At 53.0% G+C, this 27308-nt stretch overlaps 3 protein-coding genes across 5 annotated transcripts in view; 1 reads left to right on the forward strand and 2 right to left on the reverse strand.

Moving 5' to 3' along the window:
* The first annotated feature begins 17 nt into the window (after positions 1–17).
* NAA60 (N-alpha-acetyltransferase 60, NatF catalytic subunit) lies at positions 18–18244 on the forward strand. Its single transcript, XM_083872513.1, has 7 exons — positions 18–132; positions 10310–10425; positions 11513–11642; positions 12785–12881; positions 14966–15200; positions 15933–16113; positions 16504–18244. The coding sequence occupies exons 2-6, from the start codon at positions 10316–10318 to the stop codon at positions 16087–16089; spliced, it is 729 nt and encodes a 242-aa protein (XP_083728639.1). The 5' UTR covers positions 18–132; positions 10310–10315; the 3' UTR covers positions 16090–16113; positions 16504–18244.
* Positions 18245–18769: 525 nt separating this feature from the next.
* On the reverse strand, positions 18770–21491 carry NUDT16L1 (nudix hydrolase 16 like 1). The gene is made up of 3 exons (XM_083872726.1): positions 21264–21491; positions 20624–20884; positions 18770–19725 (listed from the first exon to the last, which is right to left on the reverse strand). The coding sequence occupies exons 1-3, from the start codon at positions 21486–21488 to the stop codon at positions 19318–19320; spliced, it is 894 nt and encodes a 297-aa protein (XP_083728852.1). The 5' UTR covers positions 21489–21491; the 3' UTR covers positions 18770–19317.
* Positions 21492–22204: 713 nt separating this feature from the next.
* The window catches only part of MGRN1 (mahogunin ring finger 1), a 46859-nt gene continuing 41755 nt past the window's right edge, over positions 22205–27308 (reverse strand). Inside the window, exons 12-18 of one of the 3 annotated variants that reach the window (XM_083872649.1) lie at positions 26240–26377; positions 25927–26150; positions 24781–24904; positions 24296–24341; positions 23628–23735; positions 23084–23128; positions 22531–22633 (exon numbers count right to left, since the gene is read on the reverse strand). In XM_083872649.1, the coding sequence (XP_083728775.1) occupies positions 23088–23128; positions 23628–23735; positions 24296–24341; positions 24781–24904; positions 25927–26150; positions 26240–26377 (681 nt within the window). In that variant the 3' untranslated portion in view covers positions 22531–22633; positions 23084–23087. Of the gene's footprint in view, positions 22634–23083; positions 23129–23627; positions 23736–24295; positions 24342–24780; positions 24905–25926; positions 26151–26239; positions 26378–27308 lie in introns of all 3 variants that reach the window. The other 2 variants (XM_083872648.1, XM_083872650.1) reach the window with 2 other exon arrangements.

Below are 27308 nucleotides of genomic sequence, written 5' to 3' on the forward strand. Positions count from 1 at the left end.
CCAGCCAATGGGGAGGCGCGTTACTGCGCGGTGCCCCGGTTGAGGAAGTGCCGCCGGTGTCCGCGCCCGGCGCTTCTCCGTCCGGTTCCGCCGCCCGGGATGTGCTGAGGGCGCGTCCGCCGCCCCTCCCAGGTGAGCGGGGAGGAGTTTGAGGGGGGGTCTCTGTGGTGGGTAAGGGGGCTGGCGTTGTCCTGGCGATTTTATCGGGGACGGGCCCGGTGCAGTCGCCATGGCAACCCCGCCCGGCCCGGGGCCCTCGGGCTGCGCTCCCGTCCTTCCCCGTCACCGGAGAGTTCGGTGCCGCTGTTGTCGCCTGTGTCCATTCCTGTTTCCTCCTCCGGGGGAGGCCGGGAATGTGGCGGGCCCGGCTGTTCCCGCGGGGGGAGCGGAGCGCGGGGCTCGCTCGGGGCGGTTCGTTGGGGGTTTTGGGAGCTGCACTGAGCCCACCGGTGTTGCTGTGTCCGGCCAGGACCTAAAACGCATCCTGGACAATCCATTCGTGATTTCAGGCAGCAGATCGTTATCGTATCCCACTGCGAGCTCTCTAAATATTTAACTATCTTCCTTTTGTTGAGTTTGAACTCGGCCTGCTCTGTAACTGTTGGTTTATCCCGATTTCGTTGTGCTGCAGCAGCTCCAGCCCTTTCTGGGTGATCTCCTGAACCTCGGCCACGATTCCTTCTCCTCTGGCGTTTCATTCAGACACAGAGACATTAAATATCTGTACCAACCTCAGACCTGGCTCTTTATAGATGGGTCTTTTCCCCTCTCTGTTTGTTCTGACAATTCTCTTTGCTGCTGAGCCACAAATGTTCTTTCCCCCCCTGCAAATTGGAAATGTTTGCATTCCTTCAAGCTGCTTTCGTTTTTTCTTTCTAATCTCCCAGCTTACAGTTTCACTTGGCCTTTGGCATTGTGGAAAATTTCTGCAACTGCCAAAAACTTTAGATTTTACCTTCCTGGAAATCTGTGCCCTGTCCCAGAGGATCAGCAGCCAGTTTTGTTGCCTGTTTATTCCTCTCTTCTTCCATCCTGGTTATTATAAATCTGCTGAATGGGCTCTCTTTTCACTCTGGATTCATCCTGGATAATTTTAATCTAATTAATTCTTGCAATTATTTTTTTTTTTAATCTGCCTCTCCTTAGTCTTAGAAGTCTTTATGGAGCATTTTGGGAGCACCGGAGTGTGGTGTGAGTTCAGATTATCCAATTGTCTGTTGGAATAAACTCCAGCAGGTTCTCACAAGTGAGGTGGAAGAAAAACAAACAAAAAGCCCCAGATCCCCAAGTGCTGGGTCTGTCCCACTGTGTGATAATTAATGTGTGAACTCATTTATGAGATAAACCTGAGCAGCCTCACCCCCCTCAGAAGCAGTGACAGTGGCTTTTAAAGCAGAATATTTTCTCTTACAGGTTAAAAAGTAGTTCTGTTACATCTTAAACTGCTCTAATTAATGTTTCCACACCCGGTGGCAAAGGAAGGAACATTCAGGAGAGGTGCAGAGACAATGTTTTGCTCTCTGGAGCTGCTGCTGTTTCTCTCAGCAGGTTTTGATGTGCTTGAGGCAAATTGACCTCTCATGTCTGACATGGAAAGTGTCTGTCCTGTGAATTCCTCTTAAAATCTGTGGCATTCCTGATTTTCCCTTCTTTTCCTAAACCAGTGTCAATCATCCCCACTCCTGGGATCCAGCCTGGAGCTGGATGTGATGAAACATTGTGGGAACTGCCAGTGGAGCTCAGGAAATGTTCTTTTATCCAAAGAGCCTTTAACAGAACACGTGCATTTATTTTTATTTACAAAGCCTGGTGCTTCTCTCATGCCTGGTGTTGTTTCTTTCCCAGTAAAGATGATCCTTATTTATTTGCATGTGGGGATGGGGTTTTTTTGGGGAGTGTTATGAGTACAGGGGTTTGGTCAGTGAGTCAGTGCTGGGAGCTGTTCCTGCCACCCCAAAAGCCTTTTTCTCATTTCCTGCCCTTTTCCCACCCCTCTGGCCCCACCCAGCCGCTCCCAGGGTCATTTATGGGGTCACCAGGGGAGCTGTGGTGGCAAAGGCTGGTTTGTTGTAAATACCTGAGGAATTACAGGTGGAAACTCAGGAACTTCCTGGCAGAGCTGATTGAGGAATCCTGGTGGCTGATCATGGGCAGGGATTCCCTTCAGGGACATTTTCAGATGTTTTTAAAGAACCAGCTGGGGCTCAGCCAAGAGTGACAGCAGGGTGGGATCTGCCTGAGCTGAGCACCTTCTCTGCAAACCTGGAAACCAAGTGCTGTCCAAAATCATCCTCAGAGTGGGATCACTCCCACCTTCCTGGTTTTTAACCAGCCACAGCAAGTCTGGTGGTTTCAGTGCAGAGTGTGGAAGAAAATTCTGAGTTTCATGTCTCTCTCTGTGTCCTCTCCACCCTTTTCTCCCTGCAGAGAGGTAGAAACAGGAGCTGCTCACTTTTCCAACATTAGCTTTTAATTAAGTTTTTTATTTCTGCTTCTCAGCTCATTACTGTGGCTGTCAGAGCAGACACCTGTGCCAGAATCCATTTTAAATGTTATTAGTTTAAACCAGCAGCAGTGGAGTTTGTGAGTTGAACCTGAGTGTGTCATGCTTGGAAAAAAGCTGCAAAAGGAAAGGAAAAGGAGCCATTTTAGTTCAGATTTTAAAGTGTTTGGAGGGGTGTTAAGTTTGGGACACTTGTCTGACAACTGAGGAAGGAATGTTCTTTTCAAGCTTTTTCAAAATTTATTTTATGTGAAAGCACCTTGTTTGCAGTGGCCTCTGGGAGGTTGTGTTGGTGTCTCCTGTGGAGGGGCCGGGTTTTGTCAATGCTGCTCCATAATGAGGACAGTGTGTAGGAAATGGATGCAGCCCCAAATTCCCCCCTCCAGGGGTTTGCAGGCTGCATTTCTGGCTGTTTTTTCACTACACACATTTTCTGTGTGGCTGTTTATTCTAACTCAGAAAAGGCAGTGGGCCTGGAGGTGTGATGGATCATTTGGGGATTTTTTTTTTGTTTGTTTGTTTTCTGGAGGAAGAGGTGCCTGTTGGAAACTTGCTGTGCATTAATTCTCTCCTCCAGCAAGGAGCTTGCTGCCAATGTGCCTCTTCTGTGACCCTGTGGGTTTGAACTCCCCACAGTGCCACTGTCACAAAGCAGATTTTCCCTTCCTCATCTTAACAAGAAAAGATTTAACAGCAAAACCCTCTTAGAGATTCTTGTTTTCCATTCCCCGGAGGAATTGCTGTATCTGGGGCAGCAGGAAGCCAGGCCTTGTGCTGTGTGCTTTAAAGACACTTTATTTGGGGACTGGCTCCTGTGAAATCCACATCTCCAGTAATATTTCCAGAGCTGTGAGGTGAAAGAACAGCCCAGAAAAGCGACCCACATGCAAAACATTCATATTTCTGCTGCTGGGAGTCTGACAAGTCCAGTGCTGAGTGTGTGGAAGAATTTAAAAGAATTTTCATTAACAGTAAGTGTTCTTTATTTCTAATAAATAACCACTGCTTGTTACACAGGTAGAACTAGAACTACATTTTGGCTTCTCACTTCTTACTGTCCTTTTGGGGACTGTTTCAAATCCTGATCCTTCATGGCAGGAGGCCAAAGTGTTAATGGCAGTGATTCTGGGTGTTTGCTTGGAGGCTTTCAGTGCTGTGGTGTGCACACCTCGATTTGGGCAGAGTGAAAAATTGTGTGGAGCTGCAGACAAGGCACAATTGTGTTCTTAGAGAAGTGTTTTCAATATTTGAGAGCTGAGGACAAATAGTCTGAGCCATCTGGGGTGAGCCTTTAGGAGGAGGGCTGATTGCCAGGATGGTTTTCCCAGGCTGTGTGTGACAGTGTTGCCTTCCTGGCTGTCACAGTTCAGTTCTGGCCAAGCTCTTGTAGCCTTTCCACACGAGGAGGGTGTAATGACCAATGTAATATCCAATTGACTTGTTTGATGTGTTTGGTGTTAGGTGTGAGTCTGATTTATCAGGGTGATGAGCTGAAATCACAGCAGAAGCTCAGCACAGTGATGGCAGTGTGTGGTTGGATCCAAATCCAGGTGTGGTGCCTGTTCCTGTTCTCTGTGTGCTCAGTCAGGAGTACACAGGTTGAAGCCTGCTTTGCTTCCTTCAAAATTTCCTTTTTTAATTGTCCAGGTTTTATACTTTGGGCTCAGCTGTGTGTATGTTCCTGCCGTGTTGCTGTGGCTCTCTCAGGAAGATGTGATTCTTTATTAACAATTGGCTCAGGACTCCTGACAATTCACTGGTGCAGATGTTTTATCTCAACCCAAGGTTACCCTCCAGCCTCCCTGGGGCTGAGATGAATTCACCTTTCTTTACAACACAAGCAAAACTTCCTTTTCCTCGAGCTCACTGGGGTTTGCCCTCCTCCACTGTGGGGTGCTGTTCAAACACACTGCCCTGGATGGATTTACTGGACAAGAAAGTCCAGGCACTGCCAAAAACTCCTTTCTCCAGAGTGATGTCCCCAAGAGAATCCCATTAGTGCTTGGGCTGTGCCTTGGGGGATCCACATGGATTAACCTCGAGTGTTCCTCCTGTGGCAGCCTGGGGAGCTGTGCTGGAGCAGGAGACTGAGGAGGGCAGGTTTCTGCACAGAGAGAAGCTGCTATTGAAGGAATTTATATATTTATATATATATTATTTATATATAAATTATTTATATAATTTATATATTGAGTTCCAAATCTTGAGCTGGTGCACACCCCTGAGGGGTCCACAAGGGGTTTTGAGGCTCAGTGCTTTTGGTTCTGGTAGAAAAGGCAGAAAAAACACAGACCAAAAGGTGTTCTGGGCAGTTGTAAAGTCACATAATTTGAGCCTCTTCCACCCACCCACGTTATTGTGATTTTTTCAGACCAAGGCAGGGAATCAGTCATTTTGTCCCAGATTTCTCATTAAGAATCTCACTCATTCCAAGCTCCTGCTAATGTAGGGAATGAAGTGCTGGCAGTTTTGGGCAGCACTCCTGTGGGATGTGATGGGTGTACAGGGGTGGAGGTGACACAATCACCCAGCAGTGTTCAGTGTGTGCCCAGAGCTCCAGGCTCTCTCTGTTTGTGGGAATGAGAGGAGCTGTACCTTCTGTACCCAGCTTTGTGTTCTGCCTGTCCCAAATGAACCCCTGTGGCATTTCTAGAAGGAGCAGGAGCATTACCTCGATAAACAGAGGGTAACAAATGCCCTCTCAGGTGTGCTGGCACTGCACACTGGCAGGGCTGGGGGTGTTGGTGCAGGCAACACATTTGATGCCCCCAGTTATGCCTTTAGATCCAAAGGAGCTGGTCTGATTCCAGGCAGGGTGAAGAGATTTGCTCCTCACTGACATTATTTGGGTCTAAGCAACCTGATTTAAGTTGGGTTAAACCCCAAAGGGTCTTTCCAACCTTTTATATTTATATTCTATGACCATACTGGAAGCAGTACTGAGAAGCTGTCAAGCCAAGTATTTAAAAATCTTAAAAAATTTGGCTGCTGTTGCCTGGATAATGTTGCCTTAAATCCTGGAAACACCTCTTTGAGATTCTTAGTAATGAATTCACGATATTTTGAAATCCATTTGCACTTTGATTGTATTAAATGAAAGGATCTTGGTGACAGAGGTGTCTGTGTGGAACATTCCCTGCGAGACCAGTAACCTGAAAACACAGTAAGCTGAAAATGAAATGCAGCAGGGAAATCTTTACTGCTTTGTGGAATTAGACTGGTTCAGACTGAATGGTTTAATGTAAATCAAATCCCCAGTGCCAGATGGCACAAGGTAGAGAGACTTATAGCTGTGAAAATTCCTGCTTCGTGTTCTGGAAGATAATAGCAGACTTCATGGCTGTTTTGGGGTACTGTGGTACTCAGTCACAGCTAAAATCCTGCATTTTGGTAGCTTTAAAATTCTCTCTGGGCTTTGTTTGATCCTATTTACTTACAAATGAGAGAGGATGCCAAATGTTATTATTTTTTCCTTCCTGGAAATCTTATGTCACTGGGATCTGAGGACTGTGCAGATTGTGACTGGAGTTGCAAACTCCACAGCCTGCCAGGGCTTCCCTTTATTCTTCCCTGCAGCAGCTTTCCTGCTTTTTATAGGATGAATTGATCTCAATCAGCTTTTAAGTAAAGTAAAAGATATTGATGAGCTTCGATCCTGCTTTGTTTCTGCAAGTGAAGAAGATTCCTTCACGTTGGGTTTTGTGTGAAAACTAAATTTAAAGTCAATACATCCTATACTGGGAATTAGAGTTGTAAACAATCCTAATTACTATTTGTTTGACTTTAGTCTTAGATTACTTTAGATAGGCTTTTATTCTGCTAGGAAGTTCAGTGATATTTGTTGCTAGATGATTTTTTTTTTTTTTTAATTTGAGAATTTCATGAGCTTATCTGCATGGAAGCTGAAGTCAAAATTAATGAAACCAACATCTTGTTCACTGGTGAAATAAACTCATTTTTGCAGGATGCACAAGGCAGAAACATAGTTAAAACATGTCTAACAGTGCTAAACAAGAGAAATCTCAACTCATAGAACACTTGGCCAGGTTTTTGTAGGTATGGAAGTGCCCAAGGCATTTTCAAACACATTTAAGCAGCTGCCTGCCAAAACATCAGGCTTTATCCTGCATTTGAACTGGATTAAGAGTGCTGGTTCTGTAGGGCTGCCAGTCTCCCTAGAAATGTGATCCTGTGTAGATTTTATTATGATTTTTTTATTTTAAATACAAGAGCTCTGAGAGGGAATGAAAACCTCCTGCTCTTGAGAAAAGCTTGACCTGAGGTCTCTTAGCTGTGAAGCAACTGGTCCATGTAAATAAACTGTTCCTGCACCTGGCTCTAAACAAGGACTGCTCCTTCTCAACAGGACCTGGAGCCAAAGGCTCTGCTGCCTTTTACACAGAACTGTGAAATGCTGTTCTTGAGCTCATTATAGCTACAGCTTATTAATGCCAAAGATTTATGGCATCATTTATAAATAGTAAGTCCAGGCCTCACTATGTACTTTAATTTAAAATTATATGTCAATTTGGCTTATTTAGTAATGCATTTATAATTTCTTTTCATCCAGCTTCCATTACTGCTAAATATTTGTCATAAGAATTTCACCAGTTCCTCTGAACTACCCAATACACTTGAGGCCAAAACATTTTGCTAGATTTGCTTCAGTAGAGCAAGGCAGAAAACTAGTAAAAAATGCTTAAAACCTTTATGCTTTCCCGTATTTTTGAAATGAATTTGTTATGCATTAATATCTGCAGGTTTTAGGTAAGAAAGGGAATTAAATGCTCAGTTTCTAGTTCTACTTCCTCCTGAGTGCAGTATTTTGTAAGAGAGTGTCCTCTGAGCTTTTTCTAATGTTTATCTTCACTATCCCTTCACAAACATGAAATGTTAAATGAAATATGGAATGTTGGCTCATTTTCTAATCCTCCTGAGCAAGTGCTTCCTGTTTTGACAGCAGGGTGAGGTCACTGTACCCTGGGAGGGGACACTGGGGGATATTTGCCATCGTATGAACCAAAGGCTGACACCTGAGAAAAAGATATTAAGAGAAAAATAAGATAATTTCACTTTGGCTTTCCAAAGTGGCCCTGAATTAACCACATGTCCCTGGAGCCTGTGTCTGGCTTCTCAGGAAGCCACCATTTGGTTTCAGAGGTCAGAATTTGTGTTGTCAGTGTTGCTGCCTCTAAGCCCTGACAGCCCTTTTGGCTCCTAGGGTTTTGTTTTACGCTGATACGGTTTTTGTTTTATTTGATGCTTTCAAATATGAATTTTGTCCTCTTAAGTTGTCTCTAAAAGTGATTTTTAAATGACTGTGTTGGCTGAGACTTGAGTTCAGGACTTTGGCTGTGCTAAGGGCAGCATTGCCACGGGCTGTGCCCAGGGCCAGGACCTGCTTTGGCTGTTTTTCCAGGTGACCCAGAGCCTGTCACTGGGTATGAAGGGAATTGATTTGCCTGGAATTTCTTCTCTCTTGGTCACAGCAGCCACTTGACACCTGGCCAGGGAGGAAGGAGCAAAGATCTGCTCTCCTAAACCCCTGTGGCAGGACACAGTGCCACACAGGTGTCCCAAATGTCCCTTAAATGTGCTGGAGCACCTGGGTTGGGTCACATAATGGATGGAGAGAGTCCCTGCAAACACAACCAGCCCTGGGTGTCTGAATTTGAGGGGAGGGGGATTATCCTGTTCAACCAAACAGTCATGGATTACTTTTTTTGAGGCTGGCTTCAGCTGTGGGATAATTCTTAATGCTTGCCCAGCTCTGTGAGAATCTGGTGTTAAATACACATGGACTAATCCTCACAGGAATGTGTCCTGTGCTGGCTCTGCCTCTCAGCCTGTGGCTGCCCTGCCTTTTCTACTCATTAGCAAAACCACGGCTCTGGTGTGGTGGTTTCATTTCTCTCTGATTTATTAATGCTGAGAAGGGGTATTCCCTTACAGGGGCATTGAAACTTTGCAAGAAAAACGATCCTGTGGTGTGTGACAGCTCTGAAATGGCTCAGCAAAGGGTTCAGCAGGGCTGGGGGGTGACACTGGGGCCCACAGCATCCAGATGAGCCTCAGCCAGCAAATGTTTGTCCTTTTTTCTTCAGGGTCCCTTGGGGTGAAGTTGAGGCTTCTTAAAAGGTCACCAGAGGCTGGGGGTGGGGAGTATGTGCACTGCTGTGACAGGGAACAGATTCCAAGTCTGGCCTCTGAGGGCTTGAGCCAGTTCTGGCAGTGTAAAAGGGGTTTTAAAGGCAGCAGGGAGTGCAGGCTTTGTAGCTGCTTAAGCAGTTTTGAAACTGGCACCTGGGCTGCCTGTGAATGCTCAGTAAACACACAGCCACAGTCCTAGAACGGGCTGGAAAATGGCTGTGATGCTTTTTAAGGAATTCTTTGGAGAGGAACAAGTGATCCATTTCAGCACAGAGTGACTGTAGCAGGCAGAGTCGAGTCATAGATTGTGCTGAAGGGAAGGGACCCATCAGGGTCACTGAGTCCAACTCCTGCACAGGACACCTGGGGAATCCCACCATGTGCTTGAGAGCTTGTCCAAGTAAGTTTAGTAACTTAATAATTTAGAATTAATTGCTCAATGGTAAATTTGGCAACTTAAAATTGCCAACGTGGCAGTTGTAACTTTGGCAGTTACAATTTTTGTGTTCAAGCTAAACACAATTTTTGTGTTGAAGTTAAATATGCAGTCCAGTGAGGAGGGTGTTTAAATCTGTTCCTCCTTGAGCTCTGAGCTCATCAAAAACACTGGAGAGCTGAGCATCCCTTTTCACAGGAAGGCAGAGACAAATATTGCTCTCTGCAGCTTTCCCCTTATGACTTGGTGCTTTGAAACCAAGACTTGAAACTCAAAATTGGGAAAGGAAAGTAAAAATTTTTAGTAATTTATTTTTGTTAAGGGCGGTGGCTTTGGTTTATTTAATTTGCATCCTGGTCAGATCCTTTTACCTGGGAGGGTCAGAGTGAGAGAGATGAAGGAAATGACTCCTCCTGTCTCCACTAATCTTGTCTGTCTCACGTGGGGCTTTGTCCTGCCTAAAATATGTTCTTCAGTCATCCATCAGTGCTACAAATGCTTTTACAACCACTTTAACTATCACTTGCTTCTTTCCCTCTGGTGCTTGTTAAAAAGGGCTGAAGACAAGGCAGTGAGTGTTGTGTTTGTGCTCAGCAGATCGTGGCAGGGCTTTGGAGAAAAGGTGTCCTGGGATTTCTGTGGCTGGGCTGGGAGGAGCTGTGGCACACAGGGATGAGGAGAAGTGAAACCAGATCTCATTTCACCAGCACAGGTTAAACAAAATGAACGTTTTGAAGAGGTGGAATCCTCTGCAATGTGTACTCACTGGAGATGGCAGGGTTGTGCAAGAGGACTTTCTAAATGTGCCTCTAGCAGCGCTTCCTTTTTAGGCTGTTTGTTCAGTTTTGTTTTAACAAAATGTTGGTCCTGCAGGGACGTTTGAATACTCCATGTAACACAAGCTACACTTGGCACACTGTTGGCTCATTTAATGGTCTTTTGGGAAGGGCTGGTGGTCATATGCATATGGCAGAGTCACCAGGCTGTGCTCCCAGGGATTGGGATGTACCTGGATGTGGGGCTGGAGGGAAGGCTCAGGCTGAGCTGTGGCCAACACAGCTTCGAGTCCCTTCTCAGCTTAATATTGCCTTATTTTGCTTCACCTCTCCTGCAAACTCACTTTTGTGGGAAAAGCAGCTTTATCCCTGTGCAGCCCCTCCTGGTGCTGCTGGATCAGAGCCTGTGTCCCATCTCTCCTCTCATTCCTCCTCCCCCTGCAGGCGTGAATGACAGAGGAGGTGCCCCCGACTGCACTGACGGATGTGAACCTGCGCCTGCTCTGCCACGATGACATAGACACGGTCAAGCAGCTCTGTGGAGACTGGTTCCCAATCGAGTATGTCATGGGGTGGGGACCTGGGGACAGATGGTGTGAGCCTGCACTGCTCCAGCTCTGTGCAGCCTCAGGGTTGTTGCCAGGACAGCAGCAGGTTGGGAATCTTCCCTGCGCTGTGATGCTGGTGTTGTTAAATATCCTCTGCTGCCTGTCCTGCAGCATGCTGGAGTCATCAGAAACTGCCTGTGTGCAGGTTTTGGCAGGAAAATGGGCTTTGGCGTTAAAGGGATGGAATCAGCTTCTTGAGAAAGACTGAGTGAGATGGGGGAAGGAGGACACCTCCAGGAAAAAGGGCAGCATCCCTTGTGGAAGGGAGTTGTGTCCTGGGACAGCACCCTCAGAGCTGAACCAGAGTGGCCCAGAGCTGCTCCCAGGGGCTGCTCTGAATGAGCAGGACTTCCCTTAGATCACAGTTCCTCCTGATCTCAGCCTGGCCCAGGCCAGCTCCCCTGACCCACATTTGGTAAATTACCCACAGGAGCTTTTCTGGGGGACACTGAGATATTTCCAGCCTAAAGCATCCAGGGAAACCACAGCTGGAGACTTCATGGATTTTTAACATTAGCTTCACAGAGGTTTATAGAGGATTCTAGCAGATTATAATTAAGATTGAATAAAACATAACAAATCAGCAAAAGCATTCATAATATTTTGAGTTTGTAGATTTATTTTAAAAGCAAGACATGCTGAACTCTCACTTGGAAATAAATGAACATGTATTAGTTTCCCTTTAGTAGCTGCAGAAGGGGGAGGAGAACTGGAGGCTGGTGGTGTGATATTTTTTTTCCCCTATCAATTTGCAGCATTTTTTAAACATGTGTATCAAATTAATGAGATCCTTACACTCTTAGATGAGGGCAGATGGATCTTGCATTTAAAAATAACTTGCTAAAGATGGATGTGAAAGCTCTGGGCAAAGACTACAAGATAAAAATGTGATTCTCTTAGCAAGGCAGGAGGCCATTACATGATGAAAGAACCCATGGCACCAAATGGGATGCAACAGCTGTTTCCAGTTGAGGAGCATCTCATTCCTGTCCCATAGGCTTTGCATCCACAGACATTCCTGTTTCTGGTTCCTTCCCAGGTACCCTGACTCATGGTACCGAGACATCACTTCCAACAAGAAGTTCTTTTCCCTGGCAGCCACGTACAGGGGCTCCATCGTGGGGATGATCGTGGCAGAGATCAAGAGCAGGACCAAGGTGCACAAAGAGGTGTGTGACTGCCCTGGGACAGAATCCAAATCCTGCCCTGGGGAATGGACATGGGACCTGTTTGGAGTGAGGTTTTCTCTCCCTTATTCAGACATTTGATGCTGAGTTAATGTAAGGAATGAAGCACATGGTGATCTCCAGCTAAGGGTTTGTGGTACCACAGAGGCTCTTCCTGCTGGGCATGGCCCATGGGGAGCTGAGGGATCAGGCACTGCAGGCTGGTCCCTGCCCGTGGCTGCTGTGGGACCACAAACTTCTTTTTTTTCTTAGGAGCTTCCTTAGCTGTGCTGGGTGAGTCACTCTGGTGACTTCCTGCAGAAACTCCTCCCTTTACACAGTCCCTGTCCCGAGCCCTGAGGGGAGGAAACCTGACTGCAGAGAGCTTGGAGGCCAGGAGAGACAATCCAGTGCAGCAGAGAGAGAAAGAAGAGATGGTCAGTGAAGACAGCATGGGAGAAGAGCATTAAAAAACAGGAGGGGCAGTGCAGGGAGTGCCCAACTCCTGGAGGCCCCTCAGTGTTGGGGTTAAACAATAATCCAACATGCACAGGAGCTGAGAGCACAGAGCAGGACATGGGTCTCTTCACCTCTGCTGTCTGGCTTAATCTCAAAGCTCATCAAAGGCAGAAGCTGCATCTTCAGCAACTTCTACAAAAGGCTCCTGTTCCAGCCAAGCTGAAAGCCAAGGAATTCAGGCACTGCTCTGGGCAGTTGGGCCTGTGGAACGTGCCCCTTGTCCTCCCCAGCAGGGCAGAGATCTCCAGCTGACACAGCTCAGGTGCAGCTTGCAGGCCACAAGGACTCGCTGGGTTGGTCTAAACACTGCTGGGTGACTCCAGAACTGGCACTTTGAATCCTTCTGGTAAAGAAAACAACCATGTCCTGTCCCTAAACCCACAAATAATGCACATAGGTAGGAAATAGCACGGTTTGTGTTCTGCCTCTGGGAGGATGATGTGAAAATAGGAGTGGCCCCATGCTTGGATATTTTAACTTCAATTCCAAAAGCTTCAGCTAAGATTGTTCAGTGAGGAGAAGTTTCCTGCTTTATCCTTGTTTTCAGGTGTTCCAGTACAAGGTTCTTGCTTTCTCCTGTGCCTCCCCAGGTACCCTATTAAATAACCTGTCCTATCTCTACTCAGGATGGAGATATCCTAGCTTCCAATTTTCCTGTGGACACTCAAGTCGCTTACATCCTAAGTCTTGGAGTGGTGAAGGAGTTCAGAAAACATGGAATAGGTAAGATGCTGCTGAGTGCCAGCTGTTTGTGCCCAGTGTGTGTGACTGAAGGAGCTGCAGCATCTCCCTGCAGTATCCCTGTGGGAAAGGCTCACCCATGACTGGAACCAGCAGGTGGGATAGTGCAGGGAAGGATTTTCCTGATGTGGGCACACACAATGTGCAAATATTTCCCAAGAGCACAGGCCTTTGTTGATCCTGTTCCCAGGGGCCAGCTGAGCACTCCAAAAACTCAAACTGCTGCTGCTGGGAGTGTCTGAAAGTGTAAGAACTTCACCCAGAAGCAAGGTTTGAAATTTTTTTCTTTCTGAGTATCAGCAGTCTGATCTCTGAGGCAGAAAATAGAGCTGCTTTTTTAATCTTTCAGCTTCAACAGATAGAACAAACTCTGAGATAACCACAAAAGGAACTGGAAAATAGCTTAACTTGTGCCTGATCAGATCTCAACTGTACAAGTCAGCTCTGGCTGTCTGCTGCCACATGCCAGCTGAAACCCTGGAGTCAGAAAGGCTTTCTCTCTTGAGAGCAGTTGTGTTCTGTCACCAGGTGCTGCCCTGTGGTGCCATTCCAGGTGGATCTTTGATCTGCAGGAGGGAATGGGCCAGGTTTGGCAGCACGACCCAGGGGTGCACACCTGGAATCTCCTCAGTGGAAATGGGTACAACTCAGCACCTCCAAGTCCTCCCTTCTCCCCCAGGCATGTTTGGACAGGTATAAACATACAGGATACACACAGAGCCCTCAGTGAGAGCAGTGTTTAAACCTTCCATTACACCACTGCAGAGGATTTTCTGTACAGGGAAGAAAGTGGTAGCACAGAATGATGTTCACAGAGGGTGGTAAAGAAGTCTTTCTGTAAAATTAAGGTGGTTTTCAGTCTTATCTTAATTTCCAAATCCTATTTTTTCGTTCCAAGTTCCATTTTGCTGGAATTTTTTCCTTTCAGAGTCAGTATTTCCTGTATCCATTCCATCTGCACAGCGTGTTGCTGTGCTCTCTCAAAAACTTTGAACTTGCACCTGTAGCAACACAACCTAAAAAAAATGCTGCTGCTTTTTCTGAGACCTTTCTCTTAAGTTTTTGGTGGTGTTTGAAGCTGGAGCTTTTCATGCAGGAGGCTCTTCACTCCAGCAGTGCTTCTGAGCACTAAAGCTCTGATTTTCCTCTGATTTTTGTAAAAGGGTTTGGTTTCTAGTTCTCTGCTGTTAAACCACAGGACAGCTGGAATTCTGTCAGGTAGAAGACTGGAATATCTCATAACAAAATTGAACTGCTCCGTTGTCAATGTCTCAGTGTTTTTTTGGTCTTGGCTGATATAAATTCTCACTGAGTATCAAGATAACATGATGTCAGTGCTGTTGATTGCCCTGAAATCCTGTGGCTCCTCCAGGGAGTCCTACAGGCCCTGGGGATTGTGAAACAGCAGCAGCCATCTCCCCTGAGTGAGGCTGAGCCTTAGCCTGGTGTTACCACACCTGGGAGAGGTTCCCCTGCAGGTTCTGCTGGGTCCTTCACACCACACTGAGGTGGTTTGGGTGAACCCCAGGTTGTCTCTTGGGGCTGGAGTATCCTCTGTTCCCTTCTCTGGTTTTTCCTGCTGGCTGCAGCAAATCCAGATTGGATGAGACTGTCTCCACTCCTCCTTAGAAGGCATCTTAAAATCGCAGCAGTTCTTAGATTTTGATTCAAGTTTAGCAGACACAAAACAATAACCTGGTTCTGAAGTCCTGTTTTGACACTCTGCCATATCAAATGACTTTAAAATAAATAAATGTATGGGATGGAACTGATACCATTAAAAATGAGTCACTGGCCCTCCCCAAAGCCAGGAGTTGCTCTGCTGGGGATGGGCAGTATCATCAAAGTTCTGCCTCATCCTTGTGGTTATTGAGTCAGAGGTTTGTGCCTTTAAAATCTCTGGGTTTTGAAGCCATGCACATATGTGAGATCATGTATGAAAACCATGTAGAAGGTCCTGTGAGAACTGGGTGGGATTTGGGGTCTCCAGGTGTGTGTGTGCAGCAATCCCTGGTGCAGCTGGGCCCCCCACACACCCTGTGATCCTGCTGCTTTCCCTTCAACAGGTTCCCTCTTGCTTGAGAGTCTGAAAGATCACATCTCCACCACTGCCCAGGACCACTGCAAAGCCATCTACCTGCACGTGCTCACCACCAACAACACAGCAATAAACTTCTATGAAAACAGAGACTTTAAACAGCACCACTACCTGCCCTATTACTATTCCATCCGAGGGGTCCTCAAAGATGGCTTCACCTACGTCCTGTACATCAACGGTGGGCACCCACCCTGGACAATCTTATATCCTTTCCCTGCAGGCTGCTGGGCACAGGAAAAACCCTGGTTTGGGTTAACACAACAGCAAAGGGTGGGGAGATGTGGGAGCTGAAACCTGCTCGGATGTGGGTTTAATCTGAAGCCAGAAGGAAGGTGATGATGGAGTTATTTGATATTGGGATGGTTGGAGCAAGTTGGTTGCCAGTGAGAACAAGTATTAGGCCAAAGTGCTGGGTGTGCCTTGGCTTGTAGGGTGCAGGATTTGGCCACAGACAGGGCAGAGAAACCCTTGGTCTTGTTTCCTGTGGTCTGGGGTCCCCTGTGAGTCTGGGCTGGCCTGGATCTCAGCAGGCTGCTCCCACACTGACTTGGGGGGTTTGTTTCAGGTCAAAGGATCATGGAAAAGAAACTTGATCCTTGCTGGGTGTAGCTGGTCAGTTCCAACTTCCCTGGGCAGGTGGATGGATTGCTGTCCTCACAGGATCTTCTGTGGAGTGCAAGGGGAACTGGCAGCTCCTCAGAGCAGGTATTTCCCACACAAGCTGGAGCTGCCATTCCCACATTGCCATCCTTTACAGGGCAGAGCAGACCTGCTTTTGATAGAAGGGTGGAGGCAATGATTGCAAGGAGCAGATCTGACTGAGCTGAGCAGCTTCCACAGTGTCAGGGGTCCCTGCAGGCAGGGCAGGTCCAGGAGTGATTTATCTTCTTTGCTAAGTTACAGTGGAAGTGTTGCTGTCCTTAACTGGTGGGCACTGACTACCTACAGCACATTGGCTCCACACTAGCCAGCCTGAGCCCGTGCTCCATTCCCCAGAGGATATACAGACAAGCCCAGAGCCTCCTCTGCAGCCTCCTGCCCTGGTCTGGCATTTCTGCCAAGAGCAGCATCGAGTACAGCCGGACAATGTGACGTGGGGGAGCACAGGAAGCACAGGTGGGTGCTGGGGACAGCTCCCTTCCCTGCCACGGCCACTGTCCTGTGACAGCTCCTGCAGTGAGCTCACCCTGCTGCTGTGGGAGCTGTCTGGGCATGGCTTCAGCCAACAGCTCAACTTCTGCTGGTTTCACTTGAAGGGAAATCAAAATCTGACCTTGTTTACTTGGGCTCCTTTGGGAGCAGCAGGTGCAATGTGCTGTCCCTTTCCTTTTCCCTGGAGCTGCTGGAGCAGAGTGCAGCACCCAAGTGCCTGAGCCCACAGACAGGGTACTCCCTGTCTGGAAGCCCCATTTGCTGCCAGTGTCTGACATTTCCAGGACAATGACTCCCCAGCACAACTTTCCCTAAGCGTTTCCCTAAAACATCTGCCCTCTTTTCTTTCCATAGGATTGTTTCTCCTGACGCCTGGCTCTGCACTGGTTCCAGCGCTGACAGCCCCCGGCCGGGACTCCCCGTTCCACAGGGACTGACCTTTGGTAGAACTTCACCCCGGGGCTGCAGCCCCGCTGGGCTGGGCGGGCCCTCCCCTGTGCATGCGGCACCGTCCCCGCCCTCGCCTCCCGCCCGCTCCTCCCCGTGCCCGGGATGTCGGGGGCTTCAGCCGCTGCTCCTGCTCCATCCACAGCTGCCCAGAGCAGCTGAGGGAGGTTCATGGAGCTGCACTGAGCAACCATTTACATGAACTGGGAGAGAGCCTCAGCAGGCCCCGGCTGCCAGGGCAGAGCCTGCCCTCGTTGCTGGGGAAAGGGGCAGCTGGGGAGGGGAAAGGGGGGAATGGGAATCATGTTTAGGTCCTGCCACATCAGCTAAAGCTGCTGGTGTGTCCTGTGGGTGACTTCCAGGGAGAGCAACTGCCTCGCATGAGAAACTACCCAGCCCCACCAGCCCTCCAGAGTGATGTAAAAAGTATATAATTCAGGATGCATAAAGTAGAAGGCAGGGAATGAAATTGCTATTTCATAGTGAAATATATATGTATTATACTGTATAGATCTTTCTGCCTTTGTCCAGGATGGAATGTAGCAGGGGAGGGGAGCTGGGAGTGTAGAATCTGGTCCAGAGCTCTTCTTGGCTCCAGGCTGGATTTTGCAGGATCTTGAGGGATGGGATGTGTGCAGAGACCACAGCAGCTTTTCCTTGCTGAGAAGGATCCTGCAGCTGCTCAGTGTTGTGCTCTGGGCTGTGCTGGGCAGTCTCTTGTTGGCTGCAGGACTTAGGAGCTCGTGTGGAGGGCCCAGAGCTGCAGCCAGGCTGGGGCCCTGCTATATTCCCATGGCAAATCCCCCTTCCCTGGGCAAGGCTCTTCCCTTGCTCACCATTATTCCCACCTCATTTTTTAACTGAGACTGGAGCAGAGGGATCTGTGGATGGGCTGGGCAGGACTGGGGGTGACACAGGGCTCAGCCAACAAGCAATTGTCACCTTGCAGCCTGGATGGGCACAGGAAGCCCTGTCAGTGACTGAGCCCCCGGGTGGGAGTTCACTAATAAAAGGATGCAGGAGCTGAGCTGCTGTGACTAGTGCCAGGCTGGAGAGCAGGCAGCCTCAGGGGCTGCCATGTTTGGTGTCTGGGAGCAGCTCCAGGCTCTTCTGGGAGGTGCTGGTCCTTCTGGGGCTCAAAGACAAGGTAAAGAGGTGTTTATGAGTCAAACAGGGCACTGATGGAAAGCCCAGCCCTTGAGACCTTCAAACCCCAGCCAGGGCTCCCCTCTAGTTCAGCAGTGCCAGTGGCACCGGGCAGGCAGCTCCTCTGCCAGCCCCAGGGCTTCCTCAGGGCCCCTGACACCCTTCCAGCCTCAGTCATTACCTCAGTTTGGGGTATTTTTGCTTATCCAGTTTTACTTAACACATCTATTAGTTGACAGTTTCTTTAGCAGCCCAAGCCCCTGTTTATTTTTTTCTCAGCACTTGCTTTCTCTGGACCAGAATGAAGCTCTTCTCTCCTGCTTGCCTGGGGCTGATGTGTCTCCTGCCCCTTACACAACCCACCTCCACTACTGCAGCACATCCCCAGGGAGCTGTGACTGGTCTGTGTGTCCCCCTACCAGCCTGTCCTGAGGTGTCAGCCCTGTCCTCACCTCAGCCCATTATTTATTGAAGAACCTCTCGCTAAACATCTTGAATTAAACCAAACCTTTTTTGAGTTGTCTGTCCCTGTAGAGAATCTGCCTCTGACCAGCTGCTTGTGCTCTCCCCACAGTGGGGTGACCACAGACCCTTTTCTGTGGGGCTGGGGGGATCCTGGAGGAGCTGCTGCTGCTCCAAGCCAGGGATGAGCCTGGAGCAGGCACAGGGGGGACAGGCTGAGCCTGCCCTGCTATGGGACTGCAGGAGGGGCAGCTTTTCCTAAGGTTCAGCTGAAATGGATGGAGCCTTGTGCAGCTGCAGCCCTGGGCTCACTGCCTGTCCCCACTTCAGCCCCTCCTGCACCTGGGACAAGCTGGTCCCAGCCCCTGCCTGGAGCCCTGGAGAGCACAAATCATCCTGGAGCGACCCAAACTCTCAAGTGCTGGAGAGGTGCAACACCTGAGGCAGCCCATACCTCTCCTGCCACCCACAGCTCCAGCCCTTCACCTCTGGCCTGGGTGCTCCCCCAGCTCTGGGTCACCACTGGTTCTGCACCAGCCCTCAAGAACGATCCCAAGAGGTAAACTTTCAGCAAAGCCATTTATTCCACTTTCCTCTTCCCACAGATCTCCAAGTAGGGACCCACATGAGCATCCCCAGTGCCCCAGAGGGAATTCATGCCCCATTGTGGCAGCACCCCAAGCAGGAGCCCAGCCACTAACATGGGCAGAGGTGCTTGACCAGAAGCCCAATGTCTCAGCTGTGCCAACACAGCCACAGCCACATCCAAATCAAGACAGGGCATTTAAAAAATTAGATGTTTTGTTCCTTACAAACGAAAGGGGGGGACCTGACGGCAGCAGTGCGTCCCTGAAATCAAAGCATAATTCTAAGGCTCTGGCATCCTCACATAAGCACATGAACTCTCTGCAGGGGCTGTGCAGGTTGATCTGGGAAGCTCGCTAGGAGTTTAATGGCCATAAAAATAAAATCGCTTTTCCCTGCTTTAGACAAACCCAACCCCTCCCAGCCGGGCAGTGGGATGGCGTGGGCAGCCACCGCAGCCAGCCCCGGGTCGGAAAGTTACAAGTCTCTCAGCTCACCCACTTTTAACTGAGCGCCACCGCGGCGGCGTCACTCCATCACATCGTGCTCCACCAGATCGCCCTGCTCCAGCTCGGCCCCCGCCAGCTGCTCTGCCAGGGCCTGGCCCTCCAGCCCCACCAGCTGCTGCTCGGCCCCCGCGTGCACCAAGCCCGCGTGCTCGGCCCTCTCGCCCAGCTCGTTGCCCGCCTTGGCCAGCTCGTTGCCCGCCTTGTGGTGGTGTCCTGCCCCTCCAGAGTGGTCCAGGGCCGACTTCTTGGGCCTCTGCGTGGCGGCCACGGCCTCGGCCAGCTTCTCCTCGGGCACCATGTTCAGGATCTTGAGGGCGAACAGGAGCTGGAACTTGGCGGTTCCTACGAAGGAGTTGGCCAGGAAGTTGGGCAGCCCGCCCATGCGATCCTTCTGGGTGTAGAGGGGCACGCGGACCATGCCCATCACCTGCAATGGCACGGGCACAGCTCAGGAGGGCACACAGCAGCACCAGCCCCCCCAGCCCTGCACCCCCTCTGCCCCACACCCTCACCCTGTGCCCGCCAGCCCTTGGCCCAGGCTCGTCCTGCCCCTCCTTCCCACACCAGCCCTGCCCTCACCTGCCCCGAGCCCCACAGAGCCCCTTCACTGCCCCTTCCCACACTCCCCCAGGCTCCTGCTGTCCCTGCCCAGCCCAGCCCTGGCTCTGCTCCCCCTTCTGCCCTTTTGCAGGGATCCCGCTGCCCCAGGCCACTATGGGGAGTCCCACTTTCCCCTCCAGCTCTGCCCTGCCTGGGGCCACCACGGCTGACCCACGAGTCCCCCTCAACCAGGCCACGACCCAGAGCCCTCTGCTCTGCTCACACGTCCACCGACACCCCCTGAGGGCACACAGGGAGCCCTGAGGGAGCCCTGGCTCTCTCCCCCGGCCCTCAGCCGGACCTGGCTGCCCGGGAGCAGGAAGGGACTGGGCTCACAGCGACATCACCACACGGAGGTCACGGTCCGGTCCGGGGCACTCAGCCCGGGGCAGGGGGAAATCCCCCCCGGCTGCAAACGGGCCTCGCCCACATCCTGAGGCCGAGCGGTAACAACAACACGGGGCTCATCCCTGCGTGGGTGGACAGCGGGAAAAGCTGAAAGCTCGAGTTCTGCTACGCTCTGGAGCCCGCGGCACCACCCGGGCCGGCCGCGGGCGGGTCCTAACGCCGGTGCCGCGGGCGGTGCGGGCACCTGCCGCCGGCAGCTCTACCTGCGGTGCATTCCCCGGCCGGGCTGGCCAGGGCAGCCCGGCAGACCCAGGAGGGAAAGCGGCGCCTTCCCTGGGCTAAACTGAGAGCTCGCACACCCCTCCCGGGTGTCCCACCTCCATCCCGTGGTCTCGGGAATGCACCGCGCTGATCTCGATGGTGTGCAGCTCCTCCAGGGTGAGCTGCCTGGCGTAGAAGTGTGCCACCACGCGATGTGGCCCCTCTGTCAGGTGCGAGCACAGATAGTCAGCTTCCGTCAGGCGCACACAGCCTAAACCCAAGCCCAGCACCCGATTCAGACCGTCCTCCAGGGACCAGTAACGGCGATCCACGAACCCCCCGGGAAAGCCCAGCAGTCCGTCAAATCGCATCTGCATCTGGAATAGAGGCGCAGGGTGTTAATGGGGCACGGCGCGGCCCCCGGCGGGGGGCGAGGGGGCGGCACGGAGGCCTCCGGAGGAGCCGGAGGAGCGCGGGAGGCGTCGCGGCCGCTCCGTCGCGGTCCTTCCAGCTCCGGCGCATCCAGGACCGTTCACCGACAGCGGCCCGGCCGCCGGGGCTGCCCCCCGGGCTCGGGCCCAGCCTGATCCTACCGCCCTGCACGGAACTACCGCGGAGCCACCGCCCCTCAGCCCCCAGAGCCGCCCCCAGAGCCCGCGGCCCGACCCAGCCCGCTCCGCCCCGAGGGCCCGCCCGCCGCCGCCGCCCTGGTCCCGGTCCCATCCCCGGCCCGGCGCGGCCTGGCCCGGCCCTCACCAGCACGGCGTAGCGCAGCGGGATGCGGCCGAACAGCATTCCCGGGTTGGGCGCGTACAGCATGGCGTGGCACGAGTGGCTCCAGCCCGGGCCGAGCCGCATCGCCTCGTACCGCGTGAGCGGCTTCAGCTCGGGCACTCCGGGCACGCCGAGCGTGGGCAGAGGCGGCAGCGTGCCCATGGCGGGCAGCGGGCCCATGGCCGCCATCGTCCCCACGGCCGCCATCGCCTCGCGCCACCGCCGCCCGCTCCGCGCACGCGCCGCGCCCACGGCGCCCAGGAGGCGGGACCGCCGCCCGTCGCGGCCAATGGGAGCGCGCCGCGCGCCGCCGGGCCAATGGGCTCCCGGCAGCGGCCGCCAATCCCCGCGCGCGGCAGAGGCGGGGCCGCCCGCGGGCGGTCAATGAGGGGCGGGCGGGCTGCGCGCGCCGCTCGCCTTATTAGGGCAGCGGCACGCGCGGGGGGCCGACGGCGCGCGCGGCCAATCACGGCGGAGCGCGGGGGGAAGGCGGGGCGCCGAAGAGCACGCCGGGAAGGGGGCGGGGGCGGGAGCGAGTGAGCCCTCCCCTCATGCCTTGGCCACGCCTCTCCGCAGGACCCCACCCATCTATCTGGCCACGCCTCCTGCGCATTAGCCCCGCCCCTCACACAGGATTGGTCCCTCAGTCAATGGCTACGCCCCTCCACCATAACCCCGCCCCCATTCTCCCCCCGGTTCCGCCCCCAGCCCCGGTTCCCCCCGGTGCACACGGACTCGCGGCGCTGCTCCACGGGTTTATTACTACAAACATAGACGGGGAGGTGGGGGGGATGTGCCCCGGGACCCCCCGCAGAAGCAGAACAAGGCACACGGCGTGGGCAGCGCCGGGCTCTGCGGGACCCGGGGGCGCGGGGGTCACCCGGGCCAGGGCTGATCTCCGTGTGTCCCCCCGCCTACCCCGGGGTGGGCCGGGACTGCCCCCCGCTCTCCCCCGCTCCCGCGGAGCCCTGCGCCCCGGCAAGGCGGGGAGGCCACAGCTCTATGTACAGGGCAGTGACAGCAAAGGGCTGTGCTCGGTAAGTACAAAATATACATCGGTAGTGTCCTTCATCCGCCGACTGGAACCCCACACCCCCGCCCCGGCCCCCACAGACACGGCCCAGGTAAAAACACGACACCAGCCCCTACCCACCGCCAGGGAACATGCACGGGCCGGGCCGGAGCCGCGTCCCCGGAGCGCCCGGCGGGTCCGGCGGCTCGGGCAGGGACCGGCCCCGCTCACGGAAGGCTCTGCTCGTCCTCCAGGTGCAGACGGGTCTGCTCGAAGAGAAGGGGCTGCGTGGGGCTGCCGGTGCCGCGGACGGGGAGCGTCTTGGTGAAGTCGGACGAGCCTGGGGGAGGAGAGGGAGCTCAGCATCAGTAACGGAGTGTCAGAGAGCCCTGCAGGGCGCTCAGCCATCCCTCCCAGCCTGGACTGGGCACGGGAGATGGGGCTGGAGCCAACCACTCATCCCCTCAGATGAGAGGTGTGACACAGGACCCTGGGGAGGGACACTCTCTGCCACAGCCTGGGAGAAGGCAGCAGGGCAGGGATGTTGGTGGTGCCCACGCTCAGCAGAAAACAGTGGGGAGAGGTTTCTGCTGCCCTGCCCGGTGTCCTGGCACTCAGCAATGGGGAGGCAGTGAGGACAGAGCCAGCAGTGCAGCCTGGCTGGTTTGCTGCCCCTCCTTCCCTGCCCCAATGGCCAGGACCAGCCCCATCCCCGCTCTCTGCCAGCATTCCCAGGAGGGCCCTGCTGCCCCACACAACAGGGATGCGTAAGAAGAACGAGAAGACATACCATCTTACTCCTCTATACCAACAGAGCAGGAATCAGGACCCAGTGCTGCCCAAGACAGGAGGGAGGAAGGCAGACAGAGAGGGAAGGAGACATTAGAGAGGTAACTCAGAACAGACTGCGACTCTACGGAAGAAAACAGGCTGCAACGACAACAGTCAGAGGTGAGGCCAGTGCAGTGTCCCCCATGGCACACTGCAGTGACAACACTGCCCCAGGCCCCCAGCTGCTGGCCCAGATGGTTCCCCTCCCTCGCCCAAAAGCAGGAGCACATTTGGGAGCACACAAGAGGCCTTTGTCACACAGAACCGTGCCAGGGAGAGAAGAAAGGAGGGGAAGGACAGAGACACGAGGGCGAGGGAGGAGGAGAGAGAAGAGGGGCCAAGTTCCCTCTGCATAAGCCACCCTTGCCCAGCGCTCACTCGCCCATGGGGAGAAGAGCCCGTGCATGGGAGAGGAGCGTTCCAGTCACATCCTAAGGCTGCAGGACACACCTCCACTGACCCCCCCAGCCCTGCAGCTCCAGCCCCAACAGCACGGCCATTACCTGGCAGGAACACGTCCACCGGGGGGTCACTCTCGGACTGTGTCAGGCTCCGGCTCTCGCCGCAGCCGCCGTCCTGCAGCACGTCCTCCACCGAGGGCGGGCGGCTCCCTGGAACCAGCCCAGAGCGCGGCCCCTCAGCCTCAGGGCTGGGGTGGGGCGAGGTCTATCGTGTCAGGAAGGTCCCCCCAGCCCCACTGATGTCTCAGTATTGCTGCTCAGACTGGCCCGGGTCACAGTGCCCAAGGGCCATCTCTTCACATGTGCCCATCACTCCTCTCTCACCCCATCCTTGTCCCCTCTGGGTGCTGACTGAGCATCAGAGACCCATCCCAAAGACTCAGAGACCCATCCCAAAGACCCAGAGACCCCCAGGACTGTGGGTGAGCTCTCACCAGGGCCCCCAGTGGTGTCCTCACTGGTGCAAGAGCTCACAGCATGGAAAGCTCTACTTGAGTATAGCTCAGAGCAAGGTGAGATGCTTGGCAAATAAACCAGGGAGACCTGTGGATTTTGCTCCCTCACCTCCAAGAAAAGACCCCCAGCACCTTTCCCTGGTGAAGAATGGAGCCTCAGAGATGGACTGTGGGGGCTGGATTTGTTCATTCCCCCAATTGTCCCACCACAACAGCCCTGAACACCAAGCCAAGTCTGGCTGCACTCACACCTACCCTGCTGCACCGACGAGGCCTCCTCAATCTCTTCCCCTGCCACGCTCTGTAAGGAGGGACAGCACAGGTTACTTGTGCAGCTGGAAGCCTTTGCTGTGCCACTCTCCTGCTCTGGCTTTCTCCAGGGAGTTGTGCTCAGGGCTAGGGCTTGTTCCAGGGCAGGGGGCTGCCCCAGTGCTGAGACGGAGGGGTCTTACCATGAGTGGGCACTGGAAGCTCCTAAGGCCCCAAACTCCCACCCCTGCCCCAAACTCTGCTGGGGAAGGTCAGCTCTGCCATGGCTCCAGCTGAGTGGTTTTCCACTCCCAAAAAGGTGTCAGGACCACGGGGAGTAGCTACACCCTTCCCTATGGAACTCTAAGGGTAAATAAAGCAGCCAAGACTCTTGGCTCTGGGCAATGGCCCTGCAGGAGGCATTTCCCATGTCCCAGGACCCCCCTAGAAGAACTCTGGCTCAGAAGTCCCCCAGCAGAGCACACACTCACCTCTGGAGAGCTGGTCTCCCTCAGGACCAGCTCACCCCCACTCAGCACCGCCTGTGAGTCAGAGTCCTCGGAGAGCTTCTCCTCATCCTCCTCGTGGATTGGGGATGAGGGAGACCGTAGTGTGCTGCAGCAAGAGAAACTCCATTTGCAGGGAGCTGCCAGCACCCTGGGGCCTGGAGGACTTGGGGGCAGCACAAGCCAACTGTCATGAGCAGGAGCTCAGACTGGGGAGCTGAATTCACCAGGGCCTCCAGTACTGGCCACATGGAGACCAGCAGCAGGAGGGTGGGACAGAGCCCAGTGGTGCCAAACCTCAGCACAGCAACAAGAGGCCCAGGTCCCACTCTGCTCCTCACACTTTCAGGGTTCCCTTCCCAGGTGAAAATCTGGGCTGGAGTGCAGTGAGGAGTGCCAGGAACAAACCCAGTCTGATCTGATCTGAACAGCCTCGTATCCTCACCTAAACCCTCCATCACAGGGCCAACAGACAGAGGAGCCTTCAGACAAGAACTACAGGATCTCAATTCAGCACTTCGTGCTCTGAAATCCAGGTCACTCCTCTTGCTATTCCTTTGCTCCTGAGGAGCTCCATGGAAAGGTGAAATCCAGTAAGGTTTGAACATGAAATGTGAATTCTAGGACTAAGTGCAATGGAAAGGAGACATTTCCATCTGAAGTCTTTAGTGTGGGGGTGGTGAGGCCCTGGCACAGGTTGCCCAGAGAAGCTGTGGCTGCCATGGATGTCCCTTGGACACATCCCTGGAAGTGTCCAAGGCCAGGCTGGACAGAGCTTGGAGCAACCTGGGATAGTGGAAGTTGTCTTTGTCCACAGTGGGGGGTTGCAATGAGATGAGCTTTATGGCCCTTTCCAACACAAACCATTCTGTGATTCTACGATTAAATTCTCCTTGTTAAAAATCCTCTTTCTTTTGGTGACAGAGCCAGCCCTTAGGAGACACAAGCTGTAACCTCAGGCTGAACACAGGGACAATGTCCCAGTTCTCTCCCTGGCACAAGTACCTGCTGGCCTCCTAAAACTCTGAGTTAGCTGTGCTAGCAGTGATGGGACAGATCTCCTGGCTCTCAGTGTGTGTGGCCACCAAGCCTCAGGGCTTGCAAGAGGAGCGAACCCCGTGCCCTGCTGACCTGTCTGGAGACTTGCTGCACTTGCCCTTTTGGTGGGCACCCTCCAGGGCTCTGTCCATGCCCGTGAGGGGGCGGCTGGCCGGGGGCATCCCGTCCACCACCCCCGAGTAGCTGATCTCGTCGTAGAGCGGGGCCGAGGGGATGGACGGCGACACCGAGCGAAGGCCGTTCAGGGCTTCCAACAGGGAGATGGGCTCGTAGCCTGGGGGGATGTTGTCAGAGCTCTGCAGGTGAGAAACAGGGGGGATATGTCAGGAAAATATCACCAGGATGGAAGCCCCCTGCCCCTCAGGCAGCCCATCCCCACAGCCACCTCTCTCCAGGATTCCTCGGCTCCTTCCCTGGCAACAGCCACACATTCCCCTCGGGGCTGCAACGCTGGTGATGCTCCAGGCAAGGTCCCAGAGCAGTGCTTGAGAGATTGGGCATCCCCCTCATGTGCTGTCAAGAGCTGGGCAAGGAGGGTGAGAAAGCAGGCTCCTAAAAAGCTGCTATAAAATACGTTTGGAATTTTTCCCCTGAAAGCTCCTCCAGTGGTTCAGGGACCATTCCAGCTCAATGAACATCCCACTTGTGCTCCCAGCCATGGAACATGCAGCTGTTTCACAGCACCACCAGTGTCACCAAGGCAGAGCTGAAGGAGGGGAGCATGTGGGCACCAGCTGAGAGGTGGCTCTTGAGGCCTACCCCAGTTCCACTTCTCCCATGTTCTCCCAGCTGCCAACACTGGCTCCATGCACAGTCACCTCTGCTAAAAGGCAGAAAAGGGATCACAGAACCACTGACCTCCTAAGGAGGAAGGAAAACCACACCAATTCCCATTCCCTCTGTAAATCACAAAGCTGACAGTCAAAGGGACCCTTGCAAAGCTCTTAAATCAGCACTGGTTTAACTCCAGAAATCCTCCTGATCATAAAAACCCTGTGGACACAGAGACAAATGGGGTCTATGCTGCAACCCAAGAGGCCACAGGTAGCTCAGCCCAGCCTGGTGCAAATCGAGGTCACACTCCCACATTAAATTGGGATGTTTCAGCCCTGTGTCCTCAAGGAGGTGGCTGTAAGTAGTACAGAGGATGGCACAGTGCTGCTAAACCTGGCCATGAACCTCCACAGCTTCTGTGTGCCCCACGTTCCACTCACACCTGCAGATGAACCTGCCCAGCAGCCTGTCCCAACACAGCCCCTAATCTGGTGTGAGCTGAGTGCTGAACTGACTCACCTGTGGTCACAGGAGGAGTTGGGTCTGATGGGGAGGGAAGAATGAGTGGCACCTGGGGTCAGTCACCAACCCACATCCCAGGATTGGTACTGTGAGGGTTATGAGCTTTGAAGACAAACAGCTCAGCTAAACAAGGAGTGGGTTCCCAGCTGCTGCCAGCT

Source organism: Zosterops lateralis (assembly GCF_965231275.1).
Source record: "Zosterops lateralis genome assembly, chromosome: 15".
NCBI classification, from domain to species: domain Eukaryota; kingdom Metazoa; phylum Chordata; class Aves; order Passeriformes; family Zosteropidae; genus Zosterops; species Zosterops lateralis.